Raw genomic sequence first — 12,141 nt, 5'->3', positions numbered from 1 at the left:
ACCCAGTGAATCTATTTATAAACAAGCTCCTGTGCCAGGCTAGTATGTCCTGTTCTAACAAAATTTGAAGGTTGGATGAGAAGCTGTTGGTATTTTGAGGGATGATCACTTTATAGGCCACATGGGGTAGCTCTTGTCCATTCAGGGCCCTGGCACAAGTCCCGACTTGAGAAAGCATGTTTTGTAACTACTGATATCTATGTTTCCAGGTTAAGATTTCAGAGTATATGTGATACTGAATGTTGAAAAATATCTTGCCTTGCGGGGTGTACTTGACACTGAGAGTGGGTTCTGTACGGGGGAGAGGATTTCAGAGGAGCATGGGGTGTGCTTTGGACTTGGCTAGTTCAGTAACACTGAGCTGGTTTTGTCACAGGAAGCGTGGCCTTTCTGGGCTTCAGAGGAAACTTTAAGCCATCCTGGATTAAGCTGTTTACTGGTCCTGCTGGGCAAGGGCTCGTTCAGATAGAAAAGTATATCCCTTTACAACTGGAAGAGTATGGCTGTGCCAGAGCAATCAGAAGCCGGCGGAAAGACATCGAGCTTCTAAAGAAGGCTACACGATCTCATTAAAGACTAAGATGTACATAAAAGCTGGGGGAAAAATGTGAACTAACTTATTTTTTAATTTATGGCATTTTAAACTATGTTGTTATCCAAGTAATTCATGTTATTGTCTGACAGATGTTTGCCAGCATTGACTGCTTGAATGCCAATCTGCGCACCTTCTAGTTGTACAAAATATTAAAGAATTTATTAGTATTTGTATAAACAGGTTTCAGAGATTTTTCAGATGTTTGTATTTACTGTAAGTTTCTTCTGTTTAATACTCCTTTTGTATGTAAGAGGGTGTTTATAAAAGCCTTAAATTTTTGATAACAGGAGTTGGAGTGCATCTTGGATTACTTGAAAGATCAACATTAAAGTTTCCATAAACAGCTTGAATTGGTCATTGTAACTTATACATTTTCACTTAGCTACTTAGGTATTTTCCTGAGGGTTTATTTAGCAGTCAGCTCAGTTACATTCTCGGTCTGCTTTCCAAGGTGTCAAAAAACAGTTTCCCCCCTGCATGCAGCTAACTCAAGGGGTTTAACTGCAGTAAGACTTTTCCTTTGCTGTATGAAAGATGAAGAGTGGGTATTCAAATACCCAGCCCAGGGCTGAGTGAGGATTATGTACCATGCAACAAAGTTTATCATGGCTGTGTGTACCATCATGGCGCACAGAGCAGAAAATTACTACCATTGTTAATTATCACCTCTTTACTGTTCACCTCTAAATATACAGGTGCCTGTGAGAGTCACTTCACTAAACAGTACGGGTGTTAAGGCTGCAGTCTTGGGCGCAGCTTGACTGCAGCTCACACTTTTAAAGCTTCTAGCCAGGAGGACAAGGCTGAGATACTGTTGTTGGCAATTTATTATGAAAGTAGGCTTCTACTGTTGCGGTCATATTTCCTTCCTCACCTCCACACCCCCAAAGGCTATCACAGCTTTACCTTATAAGTAAATGAGAAGTGCTCTCAGTTCATTCAGGCATGTTACATGCTTTGCCTTAACTTCAGTTGTTTTAATATGCTCATGTTGCTAGTTCCTGTTGACTTTTTATATTAGGTCCATTTCATTTCCTTCGGTTTTGTTGCAATTATTTGACCCTTTCTACAGATAGTGTGAAGATCATTTCAGTGAAAACTGAGGCACAGCTGCCAGTTTTAAGGTTCATGTCTTTGAAATTATATTTCAGAGACGGTAAAGATGCATTTCACAATAGGAGACACTAGGTGCCATTGAGCTAAAATGTAACCATAGTTCTAATAAAACTGACATAGTTCCTGCTTGTATATGTTCTCATTCATTCTAGCTGGTATAATGTATCTGTCATTCAGAGATGCTTTGTGCTTTGAATTCAAAATGAAATGGCTGCTGGAAATACATCCGTCTTCTCCAAAGAAATTGAAAAGCTGTGGGGATTTTTTTTCTCTTTGTGTGTGTGTGCTTTAAAGGAGAGGAGGCACAGTAGCAAACCTATTATTCTGTTCAACTGAAATATGCTACCTCAGTGCTACAATTAAACTGCCAAGTGAGAAGGGAGGGAAAGGAAACACAACGAAAGAGATGAACAGGTAGATGGCTGATGTGATTTTTACTGTAAAACCAAGCCAAATGGATGATTGCGTATTATGCAGTTGTTTTGATGCACAGGTCTTTTATAATGTTTAAATAAAAAAAAGGGTGTTTTGTTAGGGGAAATGTGGTAAGTCTTTAAAGACTAGCTATAATGTTTGATGTTACTAATGCAGGTCAATGTGATTTAAATGTTCTGAGTGCAGTAGCGGTAGTGTTTGGGGATTAAAATGGTTTTAAGACTTCCGCTGTTCTGTGGGTCATGTTCGGCAGAGAAATACCGATGAGGTAGTGACCTTCAGGCTTGTGAAGTTTGCCATTATTTATGAGATTCTGCTATCTAAGCCATCTTGTAAAAATTGTACTTGGAAGTGTCAAGGGTATTCTGAGGTAGGGCTTACTGGTGGGCAGTTGGACCTGGAGTGTTGTGTTTTGTGTAAATTTGAACACTTGATAAATAGCATAAATAAATTTTTACGTCTGACAAGACAATACTATCTTGGACCTCTTTTGTTCTCGCATCAAGTAATTCTGTAATGTATGCTGTGTGAATTATAGACTCATAGAATGGTTTGGGTTGGAAAGGACCTTCAGATCATCTAGTTCCAAACCCCTGCTACGGGCAGGGACACCTTCCACTAGACCGGATTGTTCAAAGCCCTCTCCAACCTGACTTTGAACACGGCCAGGGACAGGGAAGCCACAGCTTCTCTGGGAAATTTGTGCTAATGCCTCACCACCCTCACAGGGGAGAATTTCTTCCTAATATCTGTTTAAGTTTTAACTTGTTGACCCTTGTCCTGTCACCACAGTCCCTAATGAAGAGTTCCTCCCCAGCATCCTCGTAGGCCCCTTCAGATACTGGAAGGCTGCTATGAGGTCTCCACGCAGCCTTCTCTTCTCCAGGCTGAACAGCCCCAACTTTCTCAGCCTGTCTTCATACGGGAGGTGCTCCAGTACCTTTTACTATAAACAATTTAATTTCAAATACCAACAGACCTCTGAAGTTTATGGAGTGTATCCGACTTCTCAGTCAGAGACAAATCAGTAATGCTAGGGCAGAGACACCACATGGCTGGTGACTGAAGTTTCTGGCCTGTCTCCAAAGTCTGTCCTCTTAAAGCCTGTGTGAGCTGCTGAGTGTAAACTCATTTCAGCTTGGTGGGGACCAGTAGTGTGTTGTTACCTACTCAGGGACATCTTATCCATGTTTGTAACAACCTGACAGGGGAGTAAAGAAGATGGAGACAGGTTACTCTCGATGGTGCCCAACGGCCAGGACAAGAGGCTTTGGGCACACTTTGAAATACAGGCAATTGCACACAAACAGAATAGAAACTTTTACCGAGTGGGTGATCAAGCACTGGAACTGATTGCCAGAGAGGCTGCAGTCTTTGCAGAGGAGCAGCTGCAGCTGGCCCTGCTTTGAAACAGCGTCCTGGGCCGTCATCTCCAGAGGTGGCTGCCAGCCTGGGTACCACTGTGGCTGTGTGCAGTTAAAATTACTGATGTACCTAGACTCTCTTTTCCAAGCGTATCAGTTGCTGCACTGTGCAAGGGCTGTGCCCCATACACTTTTCACCTCCTGTCTGAAACTCAGCAAGGGCTTAAAAATGAGGCATCTCTGCCCCAAACCCAGCCCAAAAGGCATTGTAATTGCCTCTTCAGGGTCAGGTTTTGTATAAAAATGGTTTGATTTCTATTCCTTGCTCAAATGGTGTTACTGTGCAGTAAAGAACAACAATAATAAATTAACTACTTGGACAAGGGATCATATGAAGTATGCTATCAATAGCAGGCTTTCTCTGGGCAAAGACACCACTGAAAATTCACTATATGAGGAATCATCCCTTAGGACCTGGGGTGATGGCAAAGACATGCTTGAGGAAAAAATAGGCTTAATTCTGCATTTATTGTGGGACTGCAGTGACAGCTGGGGCCCCATATAACTCCTGACCTAGGATGTGAAAATAGTTTTTCCTGTTTGGCATAAGTCTTACGATTTCTTTTGCTTCCCCCCAACTTCTTACCACATTATGTAGGCAGGGTGTACATCTGAGGACAGTCATCAGCTCTGACTGAAAAGCCCAGTGTAATGAGGTTGATGATAGCTGCATTATTGGGTGCAGTGGTCAATGAAGATCAAAAGGCTGTGTGACGGCTATGTTTGGTTAGGGCGATCCTGATGTCTTCTTGGTGTCTGAATGTCTATGAAGTGCAAAGAAAAGCAGTAAACGCCTGAGTTTTAAAACTACATTTGTGTGAGCTTTTCTCCGTAATTACTTTACCATGTCTGCTAGTCATATTTGTTATAGTACTTACAGGGAGGTTCTGTTCTTTCCTGGAGTTCACAAGCATATTTTTCTTTTCCAATGCTGCCTTCTTATCCTGTGTCTCGTACTAGTTAGATTTCTAAATTAATACTCAGTATTGAAGTATATAAGGCCACCATTGGCTTGAGAGAATTTATGAGCTTTTTAATTGTGTGGCCTGGATTTTGCAATTTCACATATTAAATTGTATTAACAATTGTAACTTGCTAAACAAAAAAAAAGTAAAGGCTCATTTGGCTGTCAACTTGCACAACTGGAATGATGGGACTGGCAAGTCATAGAAGTCCACCTCTCTTTTTTTATGTGATTAAAGTCTGAAAAATATATGAGTTTTGGTTACAATAGGAGAAAATTTGGGAGAGAGCAGTCTGGGTATCTCCTGAGATCAGCCTAGCCTCTTCTAATCTTGTGCCTGCTCTTTTGTCCTTCCCGTAAAACATACTGGAAAAAATTCAGAGAGACTTGTGCTTTTGTTGAAAGTTTATGGTTGTTGGATTTGGTGACCGAGTCAGAAATTGGCTTGGTCAGATAGCAGGGAAATTTCAAAATAAGCAGTGTGTATAAACTTTGTCCTTAAAGGCCAACTTTTCTATTTCTATTGTATTTAAAAGTACAAATCAAATTTAATTGCTATGCCTGGGGAGCAAATTCTTTATTTCAACTTTGTCCAAGTTGAATGGTGTGACAGCTTAATGTCCTGATTTGTAATATTTTTTTCTGAGGAAGTGTTCTTAGGACATGCAATGGCCTGTCTTTATATATAATTTGTTCTAAGCAGAACATAAAAACAATGTGATATTTCAGGATTACTTTCATGCAAGTTTATAAGTAATAATGCTGTACTAGAACTGCTGTAAGCAGAAGTTCAGTTCAGGGTGTGCTTTGTGTAATTGGTAGCTTTTAGGGATGGATATCAGATGATGATGTGTCATTCTAATATCTGTGAGGTTCTTCAGCAGAAGATGGTTTACTCCATCTGCAGGGTGTGAACTGTGATCTAATAATTTTCTTCCATCTCTGGTGCAAATGACTGGCTCATATGCTCAGTCATAGCAAACAACATCGCAGTTATCTGTGGTCTCATTTCTGTTTCTGAGAAATGATTCTATGATGAGCATCACTCAGTAGTATATATTGCACTTTTCTGCTTTTTAACAGGGTTTTTATTTGGTAATAGTGTAATACAAATTTTCATATGGCAGCAGGATCTGGGTTACATTTTTTTTTAATATTCCTGTATTTATATCACATTTTTCTGTGCTTCACAGCAGAGAAATGCAAAGTATTATAAGATACATGTACATATAATCACATGAATCATTGCAGCATGCACAATTGCCATTGGGTTCCTTCTGCGAACTAGCAGACAAATGTAAATAAGAGTTCATGGAGACAAAAGAAAAGAAATGGAAGGTTCAAGAAAAAATTGTTTGGAGTCTCTTTTCCCTTAAGCCATACACACCTTTCTCCTTTTGTTTTGCAGGGACAGGTTCTCTCGGTTCATAAGGGCAGGGATGCTGCTCTGTTCAATTGTCTTGTTCCCATAAAATGTTCATTTCTCATATTTCCAATGTTTTGCTGCCTGTGGATTTTTCTGAGTAATTGTCCATCCTCCTTCTCCACTAACTCTATTTCCAAAGGATCTTGAGGAGTGGGTTGGACCTCTCCTGTTTTCCCACCCTTTTTCTCCCACCCCAAGTATTTCTTGCTGAGAATTAAAGAGACCCTTTGCAATCTGGGAGTCAGGGTGGGTTTGTTCTTCCATAGCTATCATGTTGAATGAACCACATTAAATACTTAGTGCTCCAGAGTACAGAATTAGAACCAATATGAAGCTTAGAAATGTTGATATCCAGTCTTCATAGGAATAATTGGCTGCTTTTTTTCTTATGAAACTTCAGTTTCATTGCTTTCGCAGTTAGGTCATTGTGCACTCTTCCCTCCTTCCCCCCTCGCCCTCCCCAAGCAGTCCTACACAGACTCCATGACATCATTATTAACAGTGACATACAAGTTTCTGAAACAAAGCTAATAAAGTTCACGCTAACAAGCGTATGCCAAGCCTACTGATTATCCAAGTAATAAGCCATGGTCTTATGTGAACTGCAGTTTCTAGGTTCATACTTGTTTAATATGTGAGTTTTTATAGAACCGCATTCTCAAAGCAGATCCTAAGATTACAAAAAGTATTTTTGCATGCAAGCCGTTTCCTTCTTTCCCTGTGGAAGCCTGGTTTTCAGGGTCTATGAAAGGATAAATGACATTGCAAATTGCCAGGAATGTATAATGAAGTTGTTAAGGAAGGCTGTTGTTGAAGGGCCCCAGGACACATTGCTTAATAGGGAAGCAAATGCTATGTTAAGAGCACAGTCTGTTGTAAACTTGAGTCAAAATCATGTATTCCCTCTCACAGGTGGATATACATATATGAAAAACTATATGTGAACCCACATCTACAGTTAGTTAACCAAATTCTGATTAAGCACTTACAAGACTCAGACACTGAGTCTTGATTGTAAACATTAAGAATTCTCAGAAATACTAGGCCAAAGTGATAAAGCTGAACAGAGACATGTGCTTTGCTAGAATGTACCTGCGATGTGAAGGTACAAACTGAGATGACATTTCTCCTCAGGCAGACACACAACAGTAGAGGTGCAGACAAATCATTGATCTCTAAAGACAGTCATTACCCTTGACATCTCTGTAAGTTTTTCAAATTGTCACCCCACAAACAGGTAACCTGTGAATTATCAATCAGCCACATGAGCTTAAAGTCATAGGAAGAAGTGCTTTAATGTACGTTTGGGTTTCTGTTCTTGAGAATTGTCGCAGAAATAATTTGGCACTTAAAGAGAGCATTTAATTCTGCTTTTCTTTTTGTAGCCTGTGAACTCTAACTCCTACCTCTTGCAAACTGAGTTCTTGTAATGGATCTGTAAAGCTCCTTCTTAAACAATTAATGAACTCGACTACATGAAGAGCAGCCATCAGTGAGACTTTTGAGACAAAAAACACCCAACAAAATATTTTCCCAATGTAATGGTAGAGCAGAGAAGAGTGTGGGTTTTGTGTGTGTTCACTGACTGTTGCATATTTGTCGTAAAATCTTCCCTTGCATTACTACATTTGCAGTAGCGTGGCTTATTTTTAATGTGAGATGGATAAGTTGCATGGATACAATTGCGTATCTTTTTTTGGAAGATGGGAAGCCAATTATATGGGTATCAAGATAATGCAGTCCACATGCACATACATAATGCATTAGGAATGGGTACCCAGGTATTCAGGACTGGTTTTAAAATCCAAGGCAGTAATAATGTATATATAAATCATTTAATTTCCAGCCAAATAGCCAAAGTTTATCCATGAAAAGCTTCTTTCAGTGTGTAGAGACTGTCCCAGAGAAAATGTGGAGAGATCACAGAATATCCAGAAAGACAACTGAGTCATCACAGAAGAGGATGAGTTTAGGAATGAAATGTCTGCAAATGCTGGTATGAATTTCCTTTTTCAGATAAAGTCACAAACAGGAATGGGATCCCATGCAGGAAACAGCTCTTCCGTAAAAGGGGCCAGGGAACAGAGTGTATTAGGCCAAGGCAGTGGCAGAGCAAACAAAACAAGTACAGCAGCTACTGATTTCCTTCCTCTGTCATGCAACAGTGGAATTTACTGCAGAGCTGCAGAGAAGCAATTACTCCCGTTCCCAACACCACGGTCAGCTCTGATTCAGATAGAGCGTAATGCATGCTCTCATTCTGACAAATACTCAGGTCAAAAGGTACCAACTAGGGAAAACAGATGCAAGCAGGTGAATATATTTGCTATCAAAATACATTTCACTGAGATATTACCAGAAAAAGGGAAGTTCTTTCATGAAGGAAAGCATGATGTTACAAAGTGCTTTGACTTTGAAGGAAGTGACATTTTTGTACCTCCATTTAGCTAATGTTCATGAACCAAGAAGCACTATGATGTGCAAATCTGAAACTTTACCTCTGTTGATTTCACAAGCATTGTCAACAGATGCAGAAGAAGCCCTCCTGCTCATAACATGGTCTCCCACACAGAGGAAACACACACAAGCTCCCACAAGGGAAACAGAGGTGTCACACCTGTCTGGCCAGAGCTCACAGCCAGTGTGAAAAAGGATATGGCTGAGCAGCCCAGAAATAAAAGAGAATCTGCAGCCAAATAGTTCTGAAGTGAAACATTTTGAAGGGAGGCTTCTTGAAGCACAACTTTTCTGAACCTTTTAGGAGCATTAACTACAACAGGATATGTCAGCCCCTGGCAGGCTTGTGCTTAGATGCAAAAGATGTTTCTGGTGTGTCTCAGCTGTGTCCTGTAATGGTGGGCTGATAGGAGCCAGTCTGAGAGGAGTGGTGGCTTGCTGGGGTGTTTGCAGCTCCAGCATACTTAGATCCAGCAGAGGCAGTGCCAAATAGGAGGGATCTCGCATTGTTTTACTACTTGGCACCTGTAGAGCAGATATTGCATCTTCTTAACAATATCTCCCTGCTAGGCAAAGCAACAAAGAAAGGATTGCCACCACATTAACTGGTTAAGGTGAAGCTACTATGACAAAAAGGGGGTCACTTTAATTAATGCATTAATGTAAACCTCTAAATTGAAATCTTGGTGAAGGGAATTAGAATAACCTCTGGGTGAACTTAGCTGAAGCTATCTACTGAGCTTCGTATTTAGAAACATTAAGTGTGGGTTGTTGTGAGCACAGCTGAGAGTATCTTGAGTGGGAGCACCGCGGAAATGAAGAGAGGATTAAAGGAGACAACACAAATTACTGAAGAAGAGATTTTGCTTGCTCTTAGCTCCCACTGCATCTTGAGCATTAAATTCCAGATGTTCCAGATGTTTGAAAACCTCAAACATGTCCATCTTCAAACAAAAACCTGTGAGTAAACTGTTGACTAAAATCTGAGGCTGCCTCTCAGTATGACTGAGGATCCTGGTTTAATCAATCAACAAAGATGTTCTCAGATAGCTCTGCCACAGTTCTCATGCCATTTTACATTTTAATTAAAAACAGAACAGCAAAACCTCAGAAGCTGTTGCCTCTTGAATAAAATACGGCAACCATGCATTGGAGACACAGAAACTGAACTTGGTTGGGAGGTAGGGGTCTGAGTTTCTTTGCTAGCTAGACTTTCTCCTTTTAAAGCTGTGCTTGTGTCAAAGTAATGTCTCTTAGTCTGCGGGCTCTGAAGAGCAGATCTGCATGGCAATAAGGATAGCTTCCATTTCTCAGGATCAGACTGGAAGGTGCAGATGGATACAGAGGATGGCAACCTCATTGGGGTATATGACGCCAGCCGATAACTGCAATAGCCGCCTGCTCCAAAAATGCTGTAGCAGACCCTATGGAGCTGTTTCTTCCTAACCCACTGCCTATGTATCTTCTTTAAATACTGTGCAGCAGATCAGGCCCCACACATGTCCCGGCACAGTGTATCAGAAGGGGCTGCTTCCATTTCTGCCATCTGAGCCCTTTCTTCCTTGTCTCTTCCAGAGTTCCTCATCCCAGATCAGTTTGTCTCCAGATGTCATATATCTAAAACTCATTAGTCAACATTAGTTCAGCCTTAAACATCTATTAGATGTTCTTTCTCCTGTTCTTAGTCATCATGGTTTCCCACACCCGTTAAGAAAAAAGGCAGCCAGAAAAATTACACTTATTATTAACTCTTCCTCTTCCAGTGGAAGGGTAATGTTAAATACCAACTCAGTATAGAGATAATCTGGAGACTATAAAAAACTCAAAGTTTTTTCACTTTCTACTGACTATTTTAAAAGACTGCCACCAGTTAACCTTTTCTTTACCTAGGTAATGGAAAGGCATTCCACTAGCATTTATGTCTGCATCAGTAATGTCAGCAAAGCCTTCTGAGGTTTTTGTCGTAAGCCATGCTGCACAGCTTATATAGCAGAGCAACAAAGCTGGAATCAAAATGGTTCCCAGCTACTGTGAAAGGAAAGCCTAAGGAGCCAAACAGCATTTTGAAACTATTTTTATCATTTATATGTTGAGTAGAAATTATGTTATTCTTGCGCCAGTTTGGGGGGCGGGGGGGGGGGAGGGTGTTTACAGTTTTTGTTTTTTCTTGTGGGGCTTTATATTTCAGCAGAGGGCACTGTGACCTTACTTAGAACTCAATCTGTTCATTGGTCCATATGACCATGGAAAAAAACCTATGCCGCTTTTCCCCAGCAGAAGTCCTTAAATCATAGTGTTATATATGCAGGATTTACTTATTCTCCATTTTCATCACTCCCTCATTATTGCAGCTAAATGTCTGGAAGAAAGTGAGAAAAAAAATACTTCATGGAATTAATACATTTTTTATAAAAATCTTACCTTTCTGCAGGGGAAAATTAGCTAAATAAAGGCTTGAACTTTTTTCCTCTAGGGTAACATATTTTTCCACAGTACAACCTGTGGCGTAGGCATTTTAACAAAGACTTCACAGCTCCTGCCATATCAGAGGATAACAAAAAAACACCCTTCAAAACTTCTAGTCCTCACTGATCTGAAGCACAGTCACTGTCACTGAAGCACAACTGCTGTTCCGTGTGTTACCCACGAAGGGCAAAAAACAAACCCACCTCCACTCTAATTAAACCTGGGGAGGCCAGAACAGACTGTAAAATTAAAGCATTGCTGCTTTCCTCTGGGAGCTGAGCCATTGCTACCATCTTCACCCAGACCCTGGCTTCCCTTTAGTCTCAGCTTGTGCATTTCAGCACCAGCACACTGGCTTCAGAGGCTTGTTCTGAGTCTTGACTGCTGAGTGAGTAGGTAGGCACTAGGAATTTGCTGGAAAGAAGAAGTCAAGGGAAAAGGAGGAGGAAGAGCGTCTCTGCTGCCTCCTCACCAGGCTGGGATGTTAATGCCAGCTTGCTCTGCTGTGAGGCATTCATAATGAACATCTCACAACTACTAGGGGAGGCACAGTTAGGAGAAGCAGAGGAGGCATGAGATGGTTCCCTGTGGTGCAGTGCAGCCATTAATACCACACACCACCAACCAGCAGTGTGCCCCTGCTCTAACCAAAGGTATACCAGTCGCTGCTTGTCTGGCATCGAGGAGCTGGCTGTGGGACCACATCCACTTTGTTAAACAATGTGAGCTGAACAACTCCCACCCGAATAGGAAGCAGAGGTTTTGTTGCCAGTTACACTTATATTGATACAATATATATTCAGCTGCTACACAGTAAGTGTCAGTAAAAAGACAGCAAAGGGAAGAGATCTGTCATGTGAGTCGGCTTAAGTAGCTGATATTCCTGAAAAGATAAATCGGTAATTCTTTCAGATGTGTTTGCATGTATTTTTAGCTATTAACAGTGAAAAGGTGAGGTCAGGATAAAGAAAACAGACTAATACAGGCTAGTAGTCCCACCCTTTAAATTTTTTGCATTGAGTGGATTAAATCCAAAACTTTCAGCTGCTATTTTATGCAAAGGTGGTATTTGTATTATTCCTCACAGATCATACATAACTTGGTAGGAGGTACAACTGTTGCTTTGAGGTCACAAGCTAGGAACACTTATTTAAGATATCTCCGTTTGTTTTTGATGGTAGTATATGTCTGAGGAAAAACAATTTGCATTTTGAGAATGACCTCTTTTTTCCCTCTCTTTCTAGGATCAAACATGTTG

General features: G+C 40.8%; 1 protein-coding gene across 5 annotated transcripts in view; it reads left to right on the top strand.

Moving 5' to 3' along the window:
- Window positions 1-2,618, top strand: part of CEMIP2 (cell migration inducing hyaluronidase 2) — a 55,550-nt gene extending 52,932 nt beyond the window's left edge. For all 5 annotated transcript variants that reach the window (XM_065661162.1, XM_065661160.1, XM_065661158.1 and 2 more), the window contains exon 24: window positions 377-2,618. In XM_065661162.1, the coding sequence (XP_065517234.1) occupies window positions 377-573 (197 nt within the window). In that variant the 3' untranslated portion in view covers window positions 574-2,618. The remainder of the gene's footprint in view (window positions 1-376) is intronic.
- Window positions 2,619-12,141: the final 9,523 nt, after the last annotated feature.

The sequence above is a fragment of the Lathamus discolor genome, chromosome Z, assembly GCF_037157495.1.
Source record: "Lathamus discolor isolate bLatDis1 chromosome Z, bLatDis1.hap1, whole genome shotgun sequence".
NCBI classification, from domain to species: domain Eukaryota; kingdom Metazoa; phylum Chordata; class Aves; order Psittaciformes; family Psittacidae; genus Lathamus; species Lathamus discolor.
This window is presented reverse-complemented; position numbering and strand designations above follow the sequence as displayed.